The sequence below is a fragment of the Indicator indicator genome, unplaced genomic scaffold (genome assembly GCF_027791375.1).
Source record: "Indicator indicator isolate 239-I01 unplaced genomic scaffold, UM_Iind_1.1 iindUn_scaffold_124, whole genome shotgun sequence".
NCBI lineage: Eukaryota > Metazoa > Chordata > Aves > Piciformes > Indicatoridae > Indicator > Indicator indicator.
Window position 1 is genome coordinate 75,575 of NW_026539230.1, and position 26,194 is coordinate 101,768.

Consider the following 26,194-nt stretch of genomic DNA (forward strand, 5'->3'; position numbering starts at 1 on the left):
CCCGGTCCCGGTCCCGGTCCCGGTCCCGGTCCCGGTCCCTGCCGCGACGCGTGACACGCCCCGCCGCGGCCAAGCCGTCGCTAGGAGACGCCGTCGCTAGGAGACCACGCACAGGCGCGCTGAGCGCAGTGGGCGGGCAGTGGCAAAGAGCCGCAACTGGTGGAGTCCTTCCCGTTACTCTAGCGCCATTTCGGCAGCGCGGAGCCGCGATTGGTGGAGTCGTCTTCCTTACGCCAGGGCCGTTTCCGGCGGCGGGTAGTTGTTGGGGGCAGAGCGCCGCCGTAGCTATGGGCGTGTGGGGCCTGAAGAGCTTCGTGGAAGAGCGCGGGTCGTTCTTTACTGAACTGCGGGTGAGGGATACCAAGTTAGTCGTTGACGGCAGCAGCCTCTACTACTGCCTCTGCTTCGCCTCTGTCTCCGACTTGCGGCGCGGCGGCGACTACGGCTCCTTCGCGGCGGCTGTGAGCGACTTCTTCGGCAGCCTGCGGCGCTGCCACATCTCGCCCTTCGTAGTGCTGGACGGCGGCCGCGACCCCAGCGATAGGAAGCTGCCGCTGCTGCGGGAGCGCGCGGCCGATCGGCTGCGCAAGGCCTGCAGTCTCTCCCGGGGCGGCGGCGGCCAGGTGGCGCCGCTGCTGACCCGCGAAGCCTTCGTGCAGGCGCTGCGCCGGCTCGCCGTGCCCTTCGTGCAGTGCTTCGCCGAGGCCGACCGGGAGATCGCCGGGCTCGCCAACCGCTGGGGCTGCCCCGTCCTCTCCCTCGACAGCGACTTCTGTGTCTTCGATCTGGCGGGCGGCTACTGCCCCCTGAACCACTTCCAGTGGCAGAGCGTCTGCGCCTCTGAGGAGCCGCGGGGCTGCTACGTGCCCGCCCGGCTCTTCTCCGTGGAGAGATTCTGCAGGCACTTCGCTCCCCTCAACAAGAGACTACTCCCGCTCTTCGCCGTCATGAGCGGCAACGACTACATGTGCCTGGCGGCCCTGGAGGCTTTCTACAGCCGGGCGCGGCTGGAGCGGGGCAGCGGGGCCAGGCACGGTCGCCTGCGGGCGCTCCTCCGCTGGCTTGCGCAGTTCCCGCAGCCCGCCCAGGCCGTCGACAGCGTGCTGCAGCACCTGACGGCACGCCGCAGAGAAGAAGTACGGGAGCTGCTGTGCGCGGCGATGGAGGACTACGCTCCCTCCGAGGTGAAGCTTGAGGACTTCTTCGAGAGCGGCAGGTACGAGTGCGTGGCCGCCGGGAGCGCCGGCATGCCGCAGTGGGTGCTGAGCGCTCTGGTGCGGGGGCAACTGGACCCCTTCGTCAACAATGTCTTGCTGCTGAGGTCTGTCTTCCTTCGTGTTCAAGTGGAGAACATGCAGAGACCGAGCGCGCATCGCACGGCCCTACCCATCCGGCGGGTGATCTACGGACTGCTCCTGACGGAGCCCCGGGGCAGCCCAGCTGCTCCTCCCGGCAGGCGGAGCACCCAGCTGCCAGTCGTGTGTGAATTTGGCAGGCTCCAAAAGACGATTCAAAAAACAAACGTCCAGGCAGCAAGCTTGCCCACAGAGTTCTGTGGTGACCATTTCCCTCTGGACAAGTTAACAGAGGTAAATGCTTGGCAAAACAGGTCACAGGGAAGTGTTCCTTCCCTGAATGACAGAAACCAGTTGGCCAGCTGGTAAAGGTCATGCCTGAGCTAAGCCCCTTCAGTAACAGCTTCATGCAGAGGCACCTTGGCCTGTGACACCTCAGAAGCTGCACAAATTGTCTTTACCCTCTTCCCTTCCCACCCCCACTGACAGGCTGGCTGAGTGTATCTGTAGCATGGCCTGAAAATTCAATTGAAAGCCCTCCTTTCATCCTTGCTCTCCTGTTACACTGACACTTGCTTTTATAATCATAGGAACTGAAGTTTTCCTGAGTGCAAGGTGCTACCACAGAATTTCATGGAATCACAGAAGTCTTTCATTGGAAAAGCCCTTGGAGGCCACCTCTCAGTCCAGCTGTCAGCTCAGCACCACCATGGCCACTAAACCAGATCCCCAGGAGCCATGTCCTCAAGGTTTCTTGAACACCTCCAGGGATGGGGACTCTACCACCTCTCTGGGCAGCCTGTCCCAACCCCTCCACCACTCTTGCAGCAAAGAGATTTTTTCCTCATCTCCAACCTAACCCTCCCCTGGCACAGCTTCAACACATTTCCTCTCCTCCTATCAGCTGATCCTAGGGAGAAGAGACCAACCCCCACGAGGCTCCAACCTCCTTTTGGGGAGCTGTAGAGAGCAATAAGGTCTCCCCTCAGCCTCCTCTTCACACTAAACACCCCCAGTTCTCTCAGCTGCTTCTCCCCAGCTCTGTTCACCAGCTTTAGTGCCCCTCTCTGGACCTGCTCCAGCAACTCAATGTCCTCCTTGGAGTGAGGGCCCCAAAAGTGAGCCCAGCACTCAAAGTATGGCCTCAGCAGTGCTGCGCCAAGGGGCACCATCCCTGCCCTGAATTGGTTTGCATTTGCTGAAGCTACAGCTGTGACACCCCCCTGGCCTTTGTTACCAGGAATGCCTTCAGTTCCCCTACTCACCCTGCAGCTGCCCAGCAGCTTCAGCAGGACACAGCCTGGTGGCAGGGAATGTGGACCCTGCTGCTTCCCAGACCTTGAGACCAAAGGAGAGCTGTGGTAGGAGAGTTCCAGTCACCGTGAGTCACAAGTCCCTGTGTTGGCATTCTGAGCATTAGGGCTGTGAATGGAAAGTCCTCTCCTCTTGAGAGAGGCCAGCACAGAGCCATGAAAGTGCTGAAGGGAGAGGAACATTTTCCTTATGAGGGGAGCCTGAGGGAGCTGAGGGCTCTGGAGCTTGGAGAGGAGGAGCCTGAGGGTGAGCTCATTGCTGCTGATAAAGATGTGCAGGGGGAGTGCCCAGAGGCTGGAGCCAGGCTCTGCTGGGTGATGCCCAATGCCAGCACAAGGGACAGGGGTGGAAGCTGAGGCAGAGGAAGTTCCATGGAAACAGGAGGAAGAATTTTTTCCCTGTGAGGGTGACGGTGACCTGGAAGAGGCTGCCCAGGGGGGTTGTGGAGTCTCCCTCTCTGGACACGTTCAAAACCTCCCTGGATGTGTTCCTGTGTGAGCTGCCCTGGTTGCTCCTGTTCTGGCAGAAGGGTTGGACTGGATGATCTTTGGAGGTCCCTTCCAGCCCCTAACATTCTGTGATTCTCCAAGCTGCCCAGATGAGGTTCTGCCTGCAGGCGTTTCTGACACATCTGGCCATGGGACCTGTGCCCTTGGGTACTGCATGCCTCAGCCATGTGCCCTGTCCCCTCTGGCTTCCAGATTAACTGCCAGCAGCAGTGTGCAGAGGCTGTGCTGAGTGACTTTGTCTTTACTGACAGAGTGCTCAGGGATTGGCACAGGCTGCCCAGGGAGGTGGTGGAGTCACCATCCCTGGAGGGGTTCAGAAAATATGAGGCCATGGCACTGTGGGCCATGGTTTGGTGGCCATGGTGGTGTTAGGCTGATGGTTGGACTCCCAACTGAAACACTTGGACGGTTCTGCCACATGCTGGGGGCCATGTCAGACAGGTCTGTTGCTACTGTGACCATGAAATGCTCCAGAGCTGTGGCTCCAAAAGCTCCCACACAGACCCTGTACAGCAGCAAGCTGCAGTTGAAAACTCCTGTGTGTATTTTCAGAAACATCAGTGGTGCAGCACCTGGGGCTTGGCCTGTAGACTATTATTTTGTCAATGAAGCTTTGGCTGGGAGAACAACTTCCCTTCCCAAATCCAGGGGAATCCTGAATTCAGCAGGAGGTCAGCAGGTCATTCTGCATGGAAAGTGTTTGAGGGTGCAGAGGAGGCCATGAAGGTGATCAGAGGCTGGAGCACCTCCCCTGTGGGGACAGGCTGAGAAAGTCGGGGCTGTTCAGCCTGGAGAAGAGAAGGCTCTGGGGAGACCTGAAGGGACCTACAAGAAAGCTGGGGAAGGACCTCTAACAGTTTGTAGTGCCAGGATGAGGGGCAATGGCTTTGAGCTGGAAAAGGAGAGACTGAGGGTGGAGATTAGGAAGAAATTCTTGACAGGCTGGGGAGACACTGGAACAGGTTGCCCAGGAAGGTTGTGGATGCCTCCTCCCTGGAGGTGTTCAGGCCAGGCTGGATGAGGCCTTGAGCAACTTGGGCTGGTGGGAGGTGTCCCTGCCCATGGGATGAGCTTTAAGGTCCCTTCCAAGCCAACCATTCTGTGATTCTGTGGAAGCTGATGTCAGTTTGTCTGCTCCTGTGGGGATGTCTGAGAATATCACAGAATGGTCTGGGTTGGAAGGGACCTCCAAAGCTCATCCAGTCCAACCCCTCTGCACGCAGCAGGGACATCCTTCCCTACATCAGGTTGCCCAGAGCCCTCTCCAGCCTTCAATAGCTCCAGGCATGGAGCCTCAACCACATCCCTGGGCAACCTGTTCCAGTGCTCCACTACCCTCCTGGTGCAGAACTTGTTCCTCACATCCAATCTCAATCTGCTCTGCTCTAGTCTGAAGCCATTGCCCCTGGTCCTGTCCCTGCAGGCCTTTGCAAACAGTCCCTCTGCAGCCTTCTTGTAGCCCCTTCAGGTACTGGCAGGCTGCTATTAGGTCTCCCTGGAGCCTTCTCTTCTCCAGGATGAACACCCCCAGCTCCCTGGGGGACCTGATTAGATTATAATTTCTATTTTTTCTGCCTCTTTAAAATCGCAGCATCACAGGCTCACAAGATGTCAGGGATTGGAAGGGACCTCTGGAGATCTTCCAGTCCAACCCCCTGCCAGAGCAGGACCATAGAACCCAGCACAGGTCACACAGGAACACATCCAGACAGGGCTGCAAAGGCTCCAGAGAAGGAGACTCCACAACCTCTCTGGGCAGCCTGCTCCAGTGCTCTGGGACCATTACAGTCAAGAAGTTCTTCCTCATGTTGAGGTGGAACCTCCTGTGCGGTAGTTTCCATCCATTGCCCCTTGTCCTATCCCAGGGCACAAGTGAGCAGAGGCTGTCCCTGTCCCTTCCTTCCTGACCCCTACCCCTCAGCTATCGATAGACATTGATCAGATCCCTCTCAGCCTTCTCCTCTCCAGACTGAACAGCCCCAGGGCTCTCAGCCTCTCCTCCCCAGGCAGTGCTCCAGTCCCTTCAGCATCCTTGTAGCCCTCCCTTGGACTCTCTCCAGCAGATCCCTGTCCCTCCTGACCTGGGGAGCCCAGAACTGGATGCAATATTCCAGGTGAGGTCTTAGCAGGGCAGAGCAGAGTGGGAGGAGAACCTCCCTGGATCTGCTGGACATTCTCTGAGTGCACCCCAGGACCCCATTGGCCACACTGCTGTCCCATGCAGAACTTGCTGTTCATGAGGACTGCCAGATCCCTCTCCACAGAAGGAAGCCAGCTTCTGCACAGGAGTTCACATGAGGCCATCTGATGTGACGAAGACTCTCAGACCTCTTAAAAATCTAACCTCAGCCTTTATCCTTCTCCCTAACCTTTAACTGTGTAGTTTTCAAAGCTTCAAACACATTTCCTCTGCAGAGCATCCATGGCACTTGGCCATGAAGTGGCTCCTTTAACCCCAAGCTGTTTGCCTGCTGGAGACTGCTCACAGCAGATGCAGTCTTTTGCCTTTGTTTTGCTGCTCAGCCTTCTCCCTTTGCTCCCAGGTGCCCCTGTCATGCCGGCAGCTGCTCTTGCTGAAGACTCTAGGGGTGAGAATGAGCTCCCTGGCAGCTGTCCCCAGTCACTTACAGCTCCCTGCTGCTGTCACCTGTTACTGGCTGCGATGCTCAGAGCCACCAGTTAGGATCCATCAGTTAAAGGCTTTGCTTCTCATGATAGTGTCTGGAGAACTGCACAGGACAACAACTGATCCAGGTATGTCTCCAAAGAATACAGCTTTCAGCTGTTCAGCTGCTCCCTCATCATTCATTTTTCCTCATTGCTGGCAAGTTGTCCAACCTCAGATGAATTATCCTGAGGTATCACATCCTTGGCATCAATGCAGAGCAGAGAAACAGAGCAGGCCCTCAGTTTGATGTGTTCTGGAGGTACAGCAGTGCTCTGCCAGCTGATGAAACACCATCACAGAATAGGCTAAATTGGAAGGGACCTCCAAAGCTCATCCAGTCCAACCCCTCTGCACTCAGCAGGGACATCCTCCACTCAATCAGGTTGCCCACAGCCCTCTCCAGCCTTCAATATCTCCAGGCATGGAGCCTCAACCACCTCCCTGGGCAACCTGTTCCAGTGTTCCACTACCCTCCTGGTGCAGAACTTGTTCCTCACATCCAATCTCAATCTGCTCTGCTCTAGTCTGAAGCCATTGCCCCTGGTCCTGTCCCTGCAGGCCTTTGCAAACAGTCCCTCTGCAGCCTTCTTGTAGCCCTCTTCAGGTACTGGCAGGTTGCTCTTAGGTCTCTCTGGAACCTTCTCTTCTCCAGGCTCCCTCAGCCTGTCCTCATAGCAGAGCTGCTTCAACCCCCTGAGCATTTTTGTGGCCTCCTCTGGACCCTCTCCACCAGGTCCATGTCCTTTCTGTGGTGAGGGCACCAGAGGTGGACTCAGCACTGCAGGTGAGGTCTCCCCAGAGCAGAGCAGAGGGGCAGGATCTTCTCTCTCCATTTCTGGCCACACTGCTTTGGATGCAGCCCAGGCTGCCCTTGGCCTTCTGTGCTGCAAGCTCACACTGCCTGCTCCTGTCCAGCTTCTGCCCCCCCCAGCACCCCCGAGTCCTTCTCAGGGTGCTTTCGAAGACCTCTTCCCCCAATTTGTACAGTGAGGATTGTTCTGGCCTAGGTGCAGGACTCTGCACTTGCTCCTGTTGAACCTCATCAATTTGTTATCTGGAACTTGAAGATTGACTTAGCTGTAAAAGTTGAAAAAAAAAAAAATGAAGCTTACCATAGTTGTGCAGAAAGAGAAGAATTCCTGCTGTATACTTTCTGGCTCTCCAGTTTTTCTGTCCCCTGGACTTTGAGCTGCTGAGTAGTGCCAGCATCTGTGCATGGTGAGGGGCTGGAAGCACTGAACCATCAGAAATTGTTTCAGTCCTCCTCATAGCCTTTGGAGTTGTTCTGGGATTTCCTCTAGGGCTCCTTCTATGGGTGGCCAGGGTTAAAGAGTTTCTTTAGCTTCTGACATGAAATACTGCTCACAGAACAGCAAATTACCTGCCAAGCACAACTCTTGAGGGCAGTTTCAGACTCAGGAATATTCCTGTGCTTGAAGTTTTACTCAACTGTAGGTCTCTAAGACCAGTCTGAGCCAGTTGAAGATGTTACTGATGGTTCCTGGAAGGGAACTGGGGTCTGCAATCCCTGGAGATAGCAGGTTCCTTTTGCACTGTTGGTTTGCATCCAGTTTTCATTTCTGCCCTAGGTCCCCCAGTGTCACCTGCTGAAGAGGACAGTGTTGCTTACCACCAGTTTGTAAAGTGGAAGGAAAAGAAACTGCCAAGCCAAGAGTTTGATCTGGATGCTGCTCACAGCTTTTGCCAGTGGCAGTGCTGTCTGCAGATGGGACTGTACCTGAACCAGCTCCTCTCTGCTCCTCTGGCTGAGCCAGACTTGAGTAGGTAAGGATGGGTTGGACACCTGTTCTCCACACAAGGCCCTGTTCCCATGGTGGTTACCATAGAACCATAGAAGGTCCAGGCCAGAAGGGACCTCCAAAGCTCATCCAGTCCAACCCCTCTGCACTCAGCAGGGACATCCTCCACTAGATCAGGTTGCCCACAGCCCTCTCCAGCCTCACCTTCCATATCTCCAGGCATGGAGCCTCAACCACCTCCCTGGGCAACCTGTTCCAGTGTTCCAGCAGCCTCCTGGTGCAGAACTTGTTCCTCACATCCAATCTCAATTTGCTTTGCTCTAGTTTGAAGCCATTGCCCCTGGTCCTGTCCCTGCAGGCCTTTGCAAACAGGCCCTCTGCAGCCTTCCTGTAGGCTCCCTTCAGGTACTGGAAGGCAGCTCTAAGGTGTACCTGAAGCCTTCTCTTCTCCAGGCTGCACACCCCCAGCTCCCCCAGCCTGTCCTCACAGCAGAGCTGCTCCAACCCCCTGAGCATTTTCATGTTCTGTGTTAAACTCCTTTGGCAATAGAATCATAACAGTCACTCTGAGAGGAAGCTCCTTTAGCATTCCTGAAGCTTTTTTTGTCCCCACAGGAAAGCTGGGGAGGGACTTCTTGCAAGATCTTGTAGTGATTGGATAAGAGGGAATGGATTGAATATCGAGGTAGATTTGGATGTTAGAAAGAAATTCTTTCCAGTGAGAGTGGGAAGACACTGGGACAGGTTGCCCAGGGAGGCTGTGGAGGGAGGTGTTCAAGGCCAGGCTTTGTGATGCCTTGAGCAACCTGGGCTGGTGGGAGGTGTACCTGGCATGGCAGGGGGTTGGAACTGGATGGTCTTAAAGGTCCCTTCCAGGCCAAACTGTTCTAAGATTCTATGGCCAAAGGAGTTTAAGGCAGACCATAACCTCCTTTAGGAGCATTAATATGAAGAACGACCCTGAGCAGGAGAGGTGTCCCCCAGGAGCCTGCTGCCTGCTGTAGTTAAGGTCTGGTTTTTCATTAGCCATGAACCCTGATGGTCCTGCTACAGGAGACTTCTTCCCTTGAGCAGGCTTTACAGCGGGACCCTCGTCCACAGGCTGTGCCAGGAGCTGAAATCAGCACCTTCGGTGGAAAGCCTCTTCAGTGTCTCCCAGAGCCTGACTGGCCTTTATCAGCTCCTGCTCAAGACAGTGGAGTCAGCTGTGGCTCCAGGCTTCTTTCAGATGGCCACAGCCCCATCTGGGTCCTGCAAAAAGAAGAAAGCATCTGGGAAGAATAAAAAGCCTTTCAGCTCTGCTGCCCCAGGAGCTCAGCACCTCTGCTCTGGGAACAGGTTTGTATCCCTGCAAGTGGAAGACTGACAGCATTGAAGCTGGCATGATGCAGGTGGGAATGATCTGACTGGGCTGGGACCTGCTCAGCTCTTCTCACACAGCTTCCTGCCTCAAGCTTGAGCAACAGTTCCTGCTTCAGGGAATTTTTTTTCAATGAAGTTTTTGTACTAACACTTTTCTAAGAGCTGCTGTATGGAAATGTTTTGTTTGTTCTTTAAAGGTTTTAATTGAAAACGAGAATAAAGTTCTTGAGCATCTCAGAGCTGGACTGTTATAGAGGAGTTCCTTTTCCTGTCTGTGTATCACAGTACATGAGAGGTGGGAAGGGACCTCCAGGGATCAGCCAGTCCAACCCCCCTGCCAGAGCAGGGTCACCCAGGGCAGGTCACACAGGAACACATCCAGGTGGGGTTGGAAAGTCTCCAGAGCAGGAGACTCCACAACCTCTCTGGGCAGCCTCCTCCAGGCCTCCAGCACCCTCACAACAAAGTTCCTCCTCATGCTGAGCTGAAACCTTCTCTGTTCCAGTTTGTATCCACTGCTCCTTATCACTGTGCACCACCCAAAGGAGCTTGGCCCCCTCCACTTGACCCCCACCCCTCAGCTATTGATAGACATTGATCAGATCCCTCTCAGCCTTCTCTTCTCCAGACTAAACAGCCCCAGGGCTCTCAGTCTCTCTTCACAGGGGAGATGCTCAAGTTCCCTCACCATCCCCCTTGGACTCTCTCCAGCAGGTCTCTGTCTCTCCTGAACTGGGGAGCCCAGAATTGGACACAGGATTGCAGCTGTGGTCTCAGCAGGGCAGAGCAGAGGGGGAGCAGAACCTCCCCAGCCCTTCTGGCCACACTTGCTGCACCCCAGGGTGCCATTGGCTCTGTTGGCCACAAGGGCACATTGCTGTCCCCTGCAGAACTTGCTGCCCACCAGCACTCTGAGGTCTTTCTCTGTGGAGCTGCTTTCCAGCAGGACAGCCTCTAACCTGTCCTGGTACTGCTGTTATTCCTCCCCAGATACAGGACTCTGCACTTGTCCTTATTGAACTTCCTGAGGTTTGCCTGCAGCCAGCTCTCATCCTGTCCAGCCCTGGTTGGATGGCAGCACAGCCTGAGGGGTGTCAGCCACCCCCAGTTTGGTATCATCAGTGAACTGCTGAGGGTACTCTCAATCCTCTCACCAGGTCATTGAGAAAGTGCACAGGTGGCTCTCCCTCCATCTCCCTCAACAAGGCTTTGAGGTTTTTGAGGTGACTGCACCCTTGCAGATCAGATTAAAATGGAACTCGCCAAGTTTAAATCTGGCAGAATCATTGCCTTTGCCTGGTGACAAGGAGGTTGTGCTTGGACCATTACAGGCACTGAGCTGTGCTCAGGATGGAGCTTTAGCTTCTTGTCACTGCCCAGCACAAGAAGGACCTGGAGCTGCTGGAGATGGTCCAGAGGAGGTCACAAAGATGATGAGAGGCTAGAGAACCTCCCCTGTGGGGATAGGCTGGGAGATTTGGGGCTGTTCAGCCTGGGGAAGACTCCAGGAAGACCTTAGAGCAGCCTTCCAGCACCTGAAGGGGCTCCAGGAGAGCTGAGGAGGTATTTTGACAAGGCCTGGGAGTGACAGGATGAGGGGAATGGCTTTGAGATGGAAGAAGGCAGGCTGAGAGTGGAGATTAGGAAGAAATTCTTTGCAGTGAGGGTGGGGAGACACTGGAACAGGCTGCCCAGGGAGGCTGTGGATGTCCCTTGCTGGAGGTGTTCCAGGCCAGGCTGGATGAGGCCTTGAGCAACCTGGGCTGGTGGGAGGTGTCCCTGCCCATGGCAGGGGGTTGGAACTGGATGGTCTTTAAGGTTCCTTCCAACCCAACCCCTTCCCTGAATGTATGAAGCAGGCAGCCCAGAAGATACTCCAATGTTCCACCTCTGGCTACAAAGGGCTGCTATTATCAGGACATTTTGAGAATTCCTTTGGGAGTGCTGACTCAGTGATTAAGAATTCCTCCCCTGGAAGCATGTTCCCAGTACAGTGTTCAGCTGTTTTTTGTGGCTGATGCCATGCAGGACACCTCTCTGCAAGCACTGTTCCTCTGTGCCTCATTCCAGGGTGACCATGCAGGCTTTCACTGGAATGCTCCAGCTCTCATTTTTGAGTCATTGCAGCTTTTAAGCCATCTGTGTGAAAAGAGAAGAGACCTTTGCTTATCACAACTGCAAAGCTGATTCCTTGCTTTCCTAAGGGCAGCTGCATTGCCTCACTGCTGCTGTCTGTGCTGCCCCCACATGAAATGCTGCTTCCTTCTGGGGCAAGGATCCCACTGGTGGCTCAGCTGCTGTGGAGACAAAGCTCTCCCACTTGCTGTTAGGTGAAATCATAGAATCAGTCAGGGTTGGAAGGGACCACAAGGATCATCCAGTTCCAACCCCCCTGCCATGGGCAGGGACACCTCACATACATCAGGCTGGCCAGAGCCTCATCCAGCCTGGCCTTAAACACCTCCAGGGATGGGGCCCCAACCACCTCCCTGGACAACCCATTCCAGGCTCTCACCACTCTCATGGTAGAGAACTTCTTCCTCACATCCAGTCTGAATCTCCCCACTTCCAGCTTTATTCCATTCCCCCCAGTCCTATCACTACCTGATAGCCTAAAAAGTCCCTCCCCGGCTTTCTTGTAGCCCCCTTCACATACTGGAAGGCCACAAGAAGGTCACCTTGGAGCCTTCTCTTCTCCAGACTGAACAGCCCCAACTCTCTCAGTCTGTTCTTATAGGAGAGCAGCTCCAGCCCTCTGATCATCCTGGTGGCCCTTCTCTGGACACCTTCCAGCATGTCCATATCCCTCTTGTAATACGGGCTCCAGAACTGGACACAGAGCTCCAGGTGGGATCTCACCAGAGCAGAGGAGAGAGGGAGAATCACCTCCCTTGACCTGTGGAGCCAGAGTGGCAGTGGGATTCAGTGCAGTGAGACTGAGCTGGACTTGATTACTTTTCACTGTTCCATCTTGCCTGGGGAAGCACAGGAAAGCTTAGTCTGGCACAGCTGGAGTCAGTCACATCCTGTGACACTCAGCCTGCCACAGCAAACTGCTCAGAAGAGGAGGAAGCATCATTTCCTGTCCAGACTGGAATACCTTGTTCAGAGCAGGAGACTGGGTTGGGGGAAGGCACCTGCCAAGCCCTGGTTGAGTCTTGGCAGCAGCACTTCCAAGCTGAGAGGACAAATTGGCATTCATCTGTGTTTCTGTGCTTACCTGGCCTCCTGGGGCTGCAAGAGAAAGCACCAAGCACAAAGCAGTCAAACCCCTGGAGGAGTAGCCACAAGGACGATCCAAGGGCTGGAGCACCTCTGCCATGAAGACAGGCTGAGGGAGCTGGTGGTGTTCAGCCTGGAGAAAAGAAGGCTCCAGGGACACCTCAGAGCTGCCTTCTGGTACCCAAAGGGATCCTGCAGGAAGGCTCCAGAGGAACTTTTCCTGAGGGTGTCTAGAGAGAGGCCAAGGGGGAATGGTTTGAAGCTGAGGCAGAGAAGGGTTAGACTGGAGCTGAGGAAGAAGTTTGTGTCAGTGTGAGCTGAAATTCCCCACACACCACCAATAACCAGGTTAGCTCAGTCTGGAAGCAAATGCAAGCTGTATTTACAAGCAGATCTACAATCTCTGATGAAATGCAATGGATATGTACAAATAGTTTCAAACCATCACAAAGTTCTTCAGTAGGAGGGGTGGTGAGACTCAAACAGGCTGCCTGGGGAGGCTGTGGATGTCTCTTCCCTGGGGGTAGTGATGGTTTGAAACTGTCTTTCTAATTTTTCCTCGCAAAGTTGAAGCAGAGAAAGCTAAAGAATGTAAATAAGTCACTATTGGGTGTAAGAAAGCAAAATAATGATTGTTCTAAACGCTTCCGTTGGAGAAACAATCAAGAACCACTACTCAAAGTTGGGCAGTCAGGGTCTGAGCTCTTGGCTTCCTTGCTGGGCTGTCTGGCTGCTGCTGCTTCTTCTCTTCTGGCTGAAGATAACACACTGACCTTGGCAAGCTAAGTTAACAGCCTCTCTGCTTCTTAACTTCTCTGCTTTCTGCCAGGGGGGTCTGGGAGGGAGGGCCCTGGGAGAGAGGCCCCTTGGGAAAGGTCCCCTTTGGGGGGAAGCAATGGGAGCTTGGTTGTGCTTTTCTGTTGATTGTATATATTTGTAAATGTTGTGAATTGTGTCTATTTGAACATATTCATTGCATTTCATCAGAGATTGTAGATCTGCTTGTAAATACAGCTTGCATTTGCTTCCAGACTGAGCTAGCCTGCTAATTGTCAGTGGAGGGGATTTCAGCTCTCACACTGATACAGGGGTGTTCAAGGCAGGTTGGATGAGGCCTTGAACAGCTGAGTCCAGTTGAGAGGTGTCCCTGCCCATGGTGGGGAGGTTGGAGCAGATGAGCTCTGAGGTCCCTTCCAACCTGAGCCCTTCTGTGATTCTCTGATGAAGCTAAGGCTTACCAGCTGAAGGCTGCAGCCTCTCTACTTTCTCCAAAGCCACCATTTGCCATTAGAGTGAAGACCTTTGCCTTCCCTTTCTAATTTCACACACTACAAACCCTCTTCAGCACCTCCTGCCTCAGCAGCACTCCTGTGGGTCTAACAGTCCACCTGGACCAAGACATGAGCCAAGGTCCCTCTCCAAGCTCTCCAAACCAGTGTGCTGCTGATCTGCTGCAAATGCCCCTTCTGAAACACAGACCACACTCTTAAGAAAAGCAAACATTTACTTCAAATTGCAGAATAGGCTTTTCAATCACAGAGAAGAGAAAAGCAGAACAGTGACCTGACAGCAGTCCCACCCTGTGCAAAACACCCCTGGGCATACAAAAACCAGACTAGCACGAGGTGCTGGAGCCCCTCACACGGTTGCAGGATGAAGTCAATAAATACAGTAGCTAGGAGATGGCAGCCTGTGACAGACCAGCCCCTGCAGTGCCTGGGGAAGCCTCTTTTCTCCTTGGGTTAGTAGCAAAGTCCCCCCCCAACCATCCAAGTGAAAGTGTACAATGTTTTAAATAAAAACCAACTAAAATATTTATATCTAAGAGGAGGATTTTACAGTCTTGTCTTTGAAGTGCAGAAAATGGGGCTTGGGCTTAGATCTTTCTTTAAATTACCCCCCCCAACACCCCCTAAAGCCCCAGAATCCCATCCCATTGCAAAAGGAAATTGATGTTTGAGGAAAAAGGTTACCAAAGTTGCATAAATTCGTTTGTTACTCCCACAGCTGGAAGTGAAATCCTAAACAGTCTTGAAACAGAAACGTTCATCGTTAGCCAGTGAAAGGAAAGGACTTGTCCAAAGCCCTGAGGATTTCTTGATCCTCCCTATATTGTTTTGCTCTCTCCTAACATCCTTGGTGTGCAAAGGCAAGGATGCAATATGCATCATACATCCAGGAAGGAGGAAGTCGACGAGGACGAGCTCCCACGTTTCTGGATCTTCTCCTTGGTCCTCTCAAACTTCTTGATGACCTCAGTCACTATGCACACAGAGGAGGTGAGGCCCAGCAGGAACAGCAGATCTGGAAAGAGAGAATTGGCCTTTTTCAAACTTGCTACTTAAGGCCAAGGGCAGGCTTACAAAGAAACAGGACTTGCCAAGTGTTTCCCAGCCACCATGGTAACTTCAGGGCAAAATGAAGCAAGGATCCATTTGTGCAGGCCCAGAAAATGAAGGTACAGAGTTTAGACACCAAGCACAAGAGCAGGCATGACATCTCAAACTTCTGCAGTGTTTCCTATCCCTATTAGCATTAACACCTATGAAAGCAATGAGCACTAAGCATCATTAACTTCATGCTGAAAAAATCTTTAGCAGCAGAAATGACACCAGAGAAAAAAAAAAAAAAAAAAAAGGTGTTAAAAAAGATCTCTTTTTGTCATGGAATACGTCAGGGAGCAGAAAACCACAGAGGCAATAAACAGAAGTTTTAAGAAGGCCAACAGCTTCTTAAAAGCCTCATGGCAAGGTAACCTATGACCATGCAGTTAGAATTATAGAATCACAGGATTGTCAGGGTTGGAAGGACCTCAAGGACCATGCAGTTCCAACCCCCCCTGCCATGGGCAGGGACACTTCACACTAGAGCAGGTTTCTCACAGCCACATCCAGTCTGGCCTTCAAAACCCCCAGGGATGAGGCTTCCACCACCTCTCTGGGCAACCTGTGCCAGTCTCTCACCACCCTCATGGGGAAGAACTTCTTCCTAACATCCAGTCTGAATCTACCCATTTCTAGTTTTGCTCCATTCCCCCCAGTCCTATCACTCCCTGACATTCTAAAAAGTCCCTCCCCAGCTTTCTTGTAGCCCCCTTCAGATACTGGAAGGCCACAAGGTTGAGAATTTCTACCTAAGGGAGAAGAAAACTTGCTAAATAGCAACATTAGTGCTGCTTCAGAGCTCCAACAAACTGTCTGCTTCATGCCTAAACATGAGGCACCTAAGCAACTGGGGAGCCACTGAGCAGCTGCACAGCACAGGCATTTCAACATGGCTCCCAAAGGAAACAGCTGAAAGGATTTTCTTTCACTGAACAAAAGAAAAACCAAAGCAAAGCAAGCAAGCAAGCCCAGCCCAAGCCAGCAGCAGGCTCCCATCCCTTGGTATGATGCCAACAGCCAGAGAGTGCTCTTGCAGAATCACCAGCTGATCACAACCAGATGAGCCCTCAGTGTACACCCTCTGGAAAAGGGAACTGTGCTTACCCAGGACACTCAGGCTCTCTGTCTGGAAAACCTTCTGCAGTGGAAGGAAGTAAATGACCAGCAGCTGCCCCATGATGGATCCCAGGACGGCGTAGCAGAACATTCTGTTACTGCAGAGCCCGATCTCAAACACCGACTTGGCCTGCAAGGTAACCAGACACGGCCCTAGGCCTCACCACCTGGCTGGCCAGGCAAGAGGGGTGGCACCCAGACTGCATGCAGCATGTCAGCTTCACTGCTGACCCTTGAGATCATCCAGGACAAGTCCCTGAGCCTCTCCTCTCTGCTAAACAAGAGGACAAATCTTGCCTGCACAGCTGGAAGGCTGAGCTCCCAGCGCAGCAGCAGTGCCCTCTGCACCACAAGCGCTCTGGTGACCCTGGCAGCTCTCCTCCGAAAGCAGCCTGCAGAGCAGTGATGCAGGAAGGCAGTGCCCTTCTCTCCAGCCAGCACAACACTTCCCTTGGACTGAAAATGCACTCAGAAAGAAGGGTTTAAGAATTTCTCTTTGCATCATAGGTTTAGGGCTAGGTTAAAGCCTTCAGGAAGTTTCAGATGCTGGCAAGGAAGCTGAATTTTCCTGAACTTTCAGGGAGAAAGCAAACCAAGTGTAGCCAGCAGTGAGAGGCCAACCATGCTCCAGCTTTTCATCACAAGGTCCCTTCTTGTGTCAGGACAGCAGCAGTTCCTACAGCTCTGCAGCACCCAAACCAATGAAGGAAGCTAACCCTTGTGTGGAGTTAAAGAAATCCTAACTACTAAATATGTGAAACTCTAAAGCTTAATGTGAGGTAAGTTTGCAGGAAAACCTTTGAAACAAGCTCAGCAAGGTTCTCTCTGCAAGAGAGTTTTTGTGCTTATTGTGTAAACCCTGTGTAAGGAAACAATCACTCACCTGAGATCTGGAACTCAAGGCATTGAACATATCAAAAAACACAAAGCAGGTGAAGGTCATGGTCGTGTCTCGGGGGGTGATCACGTTGTCTCTCAGCTGCCAACAACAGACAAAGGCTTTAGCAAGCTACAGACCCTCCACAGCTAAGCTTAGAAGCACAGAATGGATCACAGAATCACAGGATTGTCAGGACTGGAAGGGACCTCAAGGATCATCCAGTTCCAATCCTGCTGCCATGGACAGGGACACCTCACACTACATGAGGTTGCTCACAGCCACATCCAGCCTGGCTGCACAAACCCCCAAGGATGAGGCTTCTACCACCTCCCTGGGCAACCTGTGCCAGTCTCTCACCACCCTCATGGGGAAGAATTTCTTCCTCACATCCAATCTGAATCTCCCCACTTCCAGTTTTGCTCCATCCCCCCGAGTCCTATCACTCCCTGACACCCTAAAAAGTCCCTCCCCAGCTTTCCTGTAGCCCCCTTCAGATCCTGGAAGGCCACAAGAAGGTCTCCTCAGAGCCTTCTCCTCTCCAGACTGCACAACCCCAACTCTCTCAGGCTGTCTCCAGAGCAGAGCAGCTCCAGCCCTCTGCTCATCCTCATGGCCCTTCTCTGGACACCTTCCAGCACCTCCAGATCTTTCCTGTAACAGAGGCTCCAGAACTGGACACAGAGCTCCAGGTGTGGTCTCAGCAGAGTGGAGCAGAGGGGGAGAATCCCCTCCCTGGCCCTGCTGGCCACACTTCTCTTGCTGCAACCCAGGCTCTGCTTGGCTCTCTGGGCTGCAAGTGCTCACTGCTGGCTCCTGGTGAGCTTCTCATCCCCTCCAGCACCCCCAAAGGCTTTTCTTCAGGGCTGCTCTCAAGCCAGTCCCTGCCCAGCCTATATCAGTGCCTGCGATTGCCCTCACCCTGCTGCAGGACCTTGCACTTGGTCTTGTTGAGCCTCAAGAGGTTGGCTTGGGCCCAGCTCTGCAGCCTGTCCAGGTCAAACTTCTTACACTAACTCAAACCCTACTAGCTATGAGAGGGAAGCCCAAGCAACTTGTTGGCCCCAAGGGGATTCAATAAACCATACAGCAAAACATACAATCATTTGCAGTTCCAGGCTGTGATTAAATGAAGTCTCCTGACCAGAACTTCTGCAAGCACATGGAATATAGAAGAATTCCATGATGTGCTACCAAAAGTTCAGGCAATGTTTGTCTCTGCTGGGAAAAGAAAGTGAAATGGCTGTTTGCTCACAGCCTGGCTGGAAGGTTTGTACAATGGCTTTCTGTTGTGCCTTCATTCAGCACCCAATGGCACCTCACTACAAGGGGTCACAACTAATCACCCTGGGTGATGCTGCTTTGGCAGGGGGTGGGACTGGATGATCTCTGGATCTTCCAACCTCTCATGTACTGTGATACAGTCAGGAAAAGGAACTCCTCTAGAGTCCAGCTCTGAGATGCTGGACTGTTCAATTAAATACCTTTAAATAAAAAAATGAAACATTTCCATACAGCAGCTCTTAGAAAGGTGTTAGTCTCAAAAACTTCAGTGAAAAAAAATTCCCTGAAGCAGGAATTGTTGCTCAAGCTTGAGGCAGGAAGTTGTGTGAGAACTGTGGTACTGTGATACATTCAGCTCCCCCAGAGCAGGGGAGCAATAACTGAGCATGGACAAAAGGAAGGTGATAGAAATTCCCAGTTCCAGCTGCTGGTAGGAAACTGTTGTGGATCAGTCTGTTAGTGCTGTGAGTGTTGTCCTTGTGCCATACCTACCTCTCTCCAGAAGACAAAGAGAGTGCCACAGACGATGATGACAGAGGACACCAGGATTTTAACCACCAGGCTTTTGGTCAGAATGCTGTCCTTCACATTCCGGGGAGGCTTCCGAATAACATCCTTGTCCACAGGCTCCACCCCAAGGCTTAACAGTTTAAAGATCATAGCAATCATCAGAACAATTTAAAAAAATCATTTTATCATCATAAAAAAATGTCTGAGGCAAAAGGAAGATTTTTTTTTTTTAATCTTCTCTCTAGAACCTAAGAATCATCTCCTTGCAAGCAGCAGATGGGAATTTCACTTGCAGAAAACTGAGCTGCATGTAGTAACAGCAAAAATTGTAACCCTGCTGGTTGAGAGCCCACAGACAGATGATAACTGACAGGACTGGGATTGCCAGATGTTCATTTTAAAGGAAGCTGCAGTTTATGTCCCCCATGGCTGTTACAGTGCTCCACCTAGCCAAGGAATTTACAGCTAGTTCCTTTCCATCTCTCCTTTCACCATCACTCTGCAGCAAAGAAGGGTCAGAGGGAAGCCAAAATGCTGAATGGGCATATCTGTAGGTCTTTAGGTGTCCATGGCAGCTCCCATAATTATCAGCAGATACCAAAGCAAAGCAGAAAGAATGAACACAGAGCTACACTGCAAACACTGCAATTCAAAGGAAAACTTGGCCATTTCAGAAACATTGCACCAAAGTTTAAGGATTTCACAGAGTTTCTTGTCTGAGCAAGCATTTTCCTCATAGAATCATAGGGGTTTCCCTCATAGAATCATGGTCTGGGTTGCAAGGGAGCTCCAAAGTTCACCCAGTCCAACCCCCTCTGCACTCAGCAGGAACAACTTTCACTAGATCAGGTTGCCCAGAGAGCCCTGTTCAGCCTCACCTTCAGTATCTCCAGGCATGGAGCCCCAACCACCTCCATGTGGGCAACCTGTTCCAGTGTTCCACCACCCTCCTGGTGCAGAACTTGTTCCTAAATGAGAGGACTACAAAGCTCTACTAGAATCTGTAGTAATTGCTTACCTTTGAGCTGGGGGTCCATCCATGATAATATTGATCCATAAGATCTGCATGGCATTGAGAGGATTAGGAAAGTTCATTAATGTAGCCAGTGAGATTAAAGTCAGTGCTGCTATACTCCTGTTGAGAGAATTCATTTTCACAACTGTCAGCATGAAACATTCCTGAAGAGGCACTGCTAACTGCTTTGTCATCAGCACTACGACTGCTTAAGAGCAGCTACAAACCCTGCCAGTGTGAGTCGTGACTGACACAAGCCCAGCTTTGAAGGCAGAGCAGGAATTCATTTAGAATACCTCAGTATCTCGGCACTCCTCAAAAAGCATTGTTTTGGCAATAACAATCAGCAAATATGCATCTTACCCTAATCAGTCTAAGACTAATCAGGCAAGGCAAGGCACTCCCCAGGGGCCCTACAAAACCCTGCAGAGGAGGCCTGGCAAAAGACTGGAGGTGGCTGCAAGGTTGGTGTTAGAAACTCTCCAAGCATGGAGGCAGTAAGTGCTTGCAGTGCAGGATGAAGTGGTCTCATGACCACCAAGCAGAGAGCACAGGTTACAGTAACTCTGACCATGGTGCCTTACTGAACCCTGCTGTGCCCTCCCTGCAAAGGCAGCTGGGAGGAAAAGGGTCACTCACTCCCCAGCCCCCCTGCAGCTACCATTCCCATGGCTAGCAGCAAACACACTGCCCTGGAAGATCTGTGCTTAGCCATCCTTCAGTGCCATGAAGGCATCAAGAGAGTACATGAATACCATGGCAAAGAGCATGTTCCTGAATCCAGGATATCCATAAAATAAACACACACACATATTTGGACTATTGCTTAATGACCTTGTGTCTCACACACGATCTAACTGCCCCAGGATCCTGAGGAGCCAGCAGAGGAAGGCAGCTTCACAGGGCTGTGGCATGCCACAACCAGGCTATGGCTGACAGAGCAACTAACCTCCCCCTTCCCTGTTTTCCTCCAGCTGATAGACAGGACCTGGTTAAGGAAGAAATGACTCCTAACTGCTCCTTTCACCAAGGACCCCAAGGTAACTATGCTGCCCCTCTCCATCCTCTCAGTTCCTGACATTGCACATGTGACCAGAAGGAGCTATGACCAGGTCAGAGGTCTGGTTACTGCACTTGGTGCCTTAGAAATGAGCCAAGGCACCCACTGCACAGCACCAGAAACTCCCAAGCACAGCCTAGCAGCATCCTAGGTGAGGGCAGCAGTGGCTCTATGCCACATGTGCTTCAGGATGCTTTGATGCATTCACAAGGCTGAGAGAACCTTTGGACAAAGTCAACTTTTCACTTACGTGCTCAGCTGAAATCTAACAAAATTTTTTATGTTATTATAAATTCCTTTACCCTCTTCAATTGCAGACCTGTAATTAGAAACAAAGATCAAATCACTAGTCAGGACCAAAAAAAAAACAACTTAAAAGACCCCCCAAAAGCTCTTAATTTAAGCAGTAATGCAAATGTCAAGACACAAAGGGATCTCTGCCCTGCTGACTCTGGAAGCCATTGATTTCAGATCCATCACAACAGTGATGATGACTTTCAAAATGAAATGCCAGCACTCATCTCCTCCTTGGTCAAGATTCACCACTCATCCTTCATGAGGCCTTCCAACTCAAGTTAGATGATTTAAAAACCAAACCAAACCCTTAACTCCCCCCCCTCCCCTGCATTCTCTTACAAGCCCTCAGAAACACAGCATGGCCCTTACTGCACCACCAGGAAACAAGGACAGTGCCCACTGCTGCACACTGCTGCAGCTGGAGTGGGCAGAAAGGCTTTGCTAATACCTAGGTCAACTCTGCTCTGCTGTACATCATGCTTCTTTTTTTCTTCCACTGTCCCAACAGCCAAGAACAACAACTAACTAGCATTCCTAAAATATTGCATCCAGTTCTGGGCTCCTCTGTTCAGGAGGGACAGGGATCTGCTGGAGAGAGTCCAAGGGAGGGCTTCAAGGATGCTGAAGGGATTGGAGCACTGCCTGGGGAGGAGAGGCTGAGAGCCCTGGGGCTGTTCAGTCTGGAGAGGAGAAGGCTGAGAGGGATCTGATCAATGTCTATCAATAGCTGAGGGGTGGGGGTCAGGAAGGAAGGGACAGGGACAGCCTCTGCTCACTTGTGCCCTGGGTTAGGACAAGGAGCAATGGATGGAAACTGCAGCACAGGAGGTTCCACCTCAACATGAGGAGGAACTTCACTGTGAGGGTCCCAGAGCACTGGAGCAGGCTGCCCAGAGAGGTTGTGGAGTCTCCTCCTGTCTGGATGTGTTCCTGTGTGACCTGTGCTGGATTCTATGGTCCTGTTCTGGCAGGGGGGTTCGACTGGGAGATCTCCAGAAGTCCCTTCCAACCCCTAATATCCTGTGAGTTTGTGATCCCTTTTGTAACTTGTAAGACAAAAATTAGAGAGGTTGGGGAGGGCTCTAGAACTACAGAAGCTCCTGCATTTTTTCTTACCAGTGTTCTCCACTCTTCACTCTCCTTCTGAGAACTGGAGTGAGCAGGAGTGACTAAAGCATTCCTGGAGCCTCCTGGAGCCCAAGTCAAGCACTTCCAAACATCAGCCTTCCTATGGGCTGAGGGTCTTCAAATGATCCCCCTTTCTCCTTGCACAACAGCACCTTAGAAGCTTTTAACTCCCAGGTCACCCTCTTTTGAGGTACTGCTACCTTGTCAGATCTCTTTACACCGTTCCTTACCTCTGCTTCCCAAGGGTTGTGTCACACTTTGAGATAAACTCAAGGTGTTCTGAAATTGCTGCCTAGCTTCAAAATGAAGGCTGATCTCAGCTGGGAGCACACCAGCTCTGCAGGCAGCACTGCCTCCCAAAGGCAGGGGCATGCAATGCAGAGTCAGACAGGCTTAGCACTGATCTATTTAAAGAGCAACACACCAGCTAGGTACCACACGGTGGGAACTTCTCACCTGCAACATTTAAATGGCTTCTGTTCCTTTCCTGAAATGCCACAGTGAAAGAGTTGAAACCAAATGCAGTGCTGTGTATTTTTGTTTTTAACAGGAGGAATTTTTGTTCTTATTTTTATCTAAGAGCTATGCTTCTGAAGTAAAAATGTAACAAAGATGGATCCAAGTGACAGCTATCAGACTCACAATTTCACCTCAGCTATGTTTCCAAGTACACTACTACTGTAATTCTACTCAGAGAAGCAGAAGCAGGTTAGTTTGCACAACCTCCTGTTACTTACACCTGACTTATGTGCAAGATCAAAGTAGCAAAAAGTCTAAATATATAAATTCTTCCATAAAAAGGCAGAAATACTTAGATGCTCCTTCTACAAATATATTCCCAGCTCCTCTTCAAGAAGCTAACACAGCTAACCATCATAAAGGGAACTGTCCTGACTTGGTGGAGAACTCACCAAGAGCTGCTACACTGCCAAGGTTGGGGCATTGCTTTGGATGTCAACCCAGGCAAGCCTTCATTAAAACCACAGAGCACAAGGTATGCACAGAAATGCCACCTACATTATTGTCTGAAAATCATCATCCACCAGGATCATATCTGCTGCCTCTTTACAAACATCAGTTCCAGTCTGCCCCATTGCTACACCAATATCTGCAGCCTTCAGAGCAACAGCATCGTTCACCCCATCTCCTGTCATGGCCACTACTGCACCGTTGTTCTGCAGGGACTGAAGAGAGGAAAAGAGCTCAAATCAAGTCATTTGTCCTACAAAAGATAGATACAAGCTTGATGATTCCACACACACACTCATTTCTTGTAATTCCACTGTAAAAACCTTTCCCAAAATGCAGCTCTTTGTATTGCAGTGAATTTTGCTGTGTGATTTGAGGGTTCAGCTTCAGTTCATCTATTCAGACAGCCTCAATTTTAAAGCTGAGGTATATCACAACTGCCCTTAAGAGAAAGCAAACAGCTCTAGAGAAAGGAAGAGGATCCTGTATTTCTATTTTAACATTATCACCCTCTCAAAATTCCCAATGCATCCCAACTGCTTCTTTCTCTTTCTTGTTGCTTTTGTGACTCTTCCAGTTGTGGCACCGAGTATCTCCCTCTGCTATCTTCTGCTGTTACCTTCTGTATGGAAACATTACCACAGGCCCTGCTTGACATCCATGCCCTTTCATCTTCTTCTGGCAGCATCACAAACACAATCCTTGCAGGTTTCTAGGCAATTCAATTGCAATATGACACAGAATCTTCACCACCTCCCAGCTGCCTACACAGAAGGCTGTGTGACATTGCCTACCAGCAGCTGCCCATCTCTTGCAGGCACTGCGCATTTCTCTTGCTAACACTTTTAAACCCACTTCACTTCCAAACCAAATCCCTGTCTGGTTTCATCTTGACACACTGAAGCAAGCTGGGACTGAGCTCAAGGCAGCAGAAGCAGCACCCACAGCACCAGCCCAGCACTTGAGACATACCTTGATAATTTTCAGTTTATGTCGAGGACTGGCTCTGTAGAAGACTGCAACCTGTTAAAAGCACAAGGAAAACCTGAGAAAGTGTGAAGAGCTGCACTGCATTCTATCAAGCTAGAGGGTAAAAAACGGACTCTCCATGGCCAGCTGTACTCTTGGTAGCTCTACAGGTGAACATGAGCAAGCTGTGTTTTTAACAGTGTAATCATTCAGTCCGGGGCAGATTCCAAGCGTGTCCTGGTAAGCAAACTTGGTGCTGCTTACTTCGAGATGGAACAGACAATATAAAACCCTTCTGAAATGAGGAAGCAACCTGCTGCTGGCCTCCCTAAGCTCACACAGGTGATTGCCATGCTGACTCCACAGTGCATGTCCTTTGCCACTGCCAGCACTAGAGGCAAGGAACTCAGGACACTGCAGTTTCACTATTCTGTGGAGCAGATCATTTACAGGTTGAAGCTTTAAAAGCTACTCAATAAAGGTTCCAGATCAGAAGGAATTCAGAATTTGCAGATTTTCTGTGCCTCTGGTCTTCTCTGGAAAATGAAATCTGAGCACATGGAGTTCAGCTTTCCATGAATGCCACACTTGGCATTCCCATCTGTTCTCCAAGAAGCTGGATGAGAAGTCAGACTTCTCTCTTCAGCCTGCAGTGGGTGACTGTTCTGTTGCTTTTGAACTAAATGCCTGTCAAATAAAACAGGACTGGACTCGAACATGCACAAAGCAGATTTGTAGCTATTTCAGTCACTGAAGGTGGACAGCCCTTATTTATTACTCAGTGTATTGGGTTTGGCTGAGCTGGACTTCATTCTCCCCAAGTAAACCAGAAATTACTATTTGGGACACCACTTCTAGTTCTCAGTTTGCTTTTGTGAGCCACCAAAGGAAGACCCAAGGCTGATGTCCACATTCCTTGGTTGCAAAGACTGGCTTCAGGCTTGGTCTCATCAGACTCAAGCATGCTGCAGTCCTTCACAAACAGAGCAGCATTTTGATGCATAAATTTTGCAACACAGCCAAGCCTGTGCCTGGTTGCATCTGATTATGGCTTCACACTCACAGCTTTGACAGCAGCTAACACATCTATTTAATAACTAAAAAGTATTCAGCAATAACTTGATGAATAGACCCTGTCAAACTTCTCAACCTGTGACCTCAGATCCACTAAAAACCATTGAGGAGGCAGACAGCTCCTCTAAGGAATTGCACAAGGAGGGTGTTGGGGGTTAAGGCTTGCAGGGGGTGGGTGGAAACTCGACCTCAGGGCAGGCCTGACTCCCTGGGTGGGTGGCAGGTGAGCCCAGGTGGGCAGGGACACGGAAGAGGGGTCCCAGGTTCATGTTTATTCCACTGACATTTCCTGTCTTCACCACATATAAGGGAGGGTCACTGCCTGTGGCTCTCTCTTGCCTTTGCCTTGCTGCCTGGGGGAGCTGTTTGCTGCTGCTGTGACCTGGGGACCACACAGTCAGCCTACTGCCACCTGGTCTGGGCCTGCATCCAAAGAGATCCATTGCCATCCAGAGACTCCTTTGCCATCTGTGATCTGGTTCTCTATAAACCTGTATTTATCTCCTTCCCCTATAATGCTGTAACCTTCCTTTTCCTTAAATACCTTTTATTTTTGGTTAAAATTACCTTTTTTTAACTTCCAAGTCAGTGCAAGTCTTTTCTTTTGTTGCCTACCCTTTTTTCTGCTCCTGCCTAACTTTTCCCCACCAGGGTGGGAAGGGGAGAGGGGGGTAACCTACACCTGTCCTCTTGGGGGTTTTAGTTCAAATGACCACAGAGGGGCTGCTGTCTGAATGTGCAGACAGCAAGGTTAGAGATAGAAGCAAGGTCAGAGCTGAGCTCTTGAGGAAAGCAAAGGATCTAAATACACAAAAAGGTGACAATGCTCACTGAAAGGCAAAAGAGGTAAAATGAAGCTTCCAGCACAGGCATTGGAAGGTAAAAACCAAACTGATTAATTGAGACAACAGCAGTAAATTCACTAAGAAGGTAATTGTGAGAGTTGAAAGAAAGCAATTTTCCTATGGTCTTGTGTCAAAGCAGAAGATACTTGTCTGAGCTGGGCTGAGCACTAAAAGCCTCTGGCCATTTCCTGGTCACCTGCTTCTACCATAATCATCTTGTTTACATCTCTAAAGTTCTGCTTTAGCTTTCCACAGCAAAAAAAAAGCATTTCTGAGTACAGAATTCTATCAAAACAAACCTTTGGTGTAATTTGAGAAAGCTGCTGAATATCCAAACCATCTATTTCTTCTCCAGAGATTGCCTGGGAATTTTTGCAATACAATCCTAGTCGACTAGCTGGAAGTAAGGAAGAGAAAAAGTCACTACAATAAATCATCCCTTTAGAACACTACCTACCCACATTTTTAGGTGTTTTGTTTTTTTTTTAACTTACTATTTTATGCAGCATTTCAGATGTGAAACCCCTAGAAGATAA

The 26,194-nt window shown here is 50.9% G+C and overlaps 2 protein-coding genes across 2 annotated transcripts; one reads left to right on the forward strand and one right to left on the reverse strand.

Annotated features, from left to right (window-relative positions):
• The first annotated feature begins 287 nt into the window (after window positions 1–287).
• On the forward strand, window positions 288–8,912 carry LOC128980350 (protein asteroid homolog 1-like). Its single transcript, XM_054398819.1, has 4 exons — window positions 288–1,589; window positions 5,662–5,872; window positions 7,376–7,571; window positions 8,621–8,912. The coding sequence occupies exons 1-4, from the start codon at window positions 288–290 to the stop codon at window positions 8,910–8,912; spliced, it is 2,001 nt and encodes a 666-aa protein (XP_054254794.1).
• A 5,253-nt stretch (window positions 8,913–14,165) lies between these two features.
• LOC128980349 (calcium-transporting ATPase type 2C member 1-like) lies at window positions 14,166–26,055 on the reverse strand (the record flags this gene model as incomplete). Its single annotated transcript, XM_054398818.1, has 9 exons — window positions 14,166–14,434; window positions 15,619–15,760; window positions 16,514–16,609; window positions 18,284–18,431; window positions 19,320–19,436; window positions 20,627–20,695; window positions 22,819–22,985; window positions 23,743–23,793; window positions 25,958–26,055. Coding segments are annotated over 9 exons (1,025 nt in total), but the record flags the coding sequence as incomplete, so codon positions are not given.
• Between the last annotated feature and the right edge of the window lie 139 nt (window positions 26,056–26,194).

Coding starts and splice junctions, on each gene's coding strand:
- LOC128980350 (XM_054398819.1), top strand. CDS start 288: ATGGGCGTGTGGGGCCTGAAGAGCTTCGTGGAAGAGCGCGGGTCGTTC. Junction 1,590..5,661: donor CTCTGGACAAGTTAACAGAG/GTAAATGCTTGG, acceptor CTTTGCTCCCAG/GTGCCCCTGTCATGCCGGCA. Junction 5,873..7,375: donor CAGGACAACAACTGATCCAG/GTATGTCTCCAA, acceptor TTTCTGCCCTAG/GTCCCCCAGTGTCACCTGCT.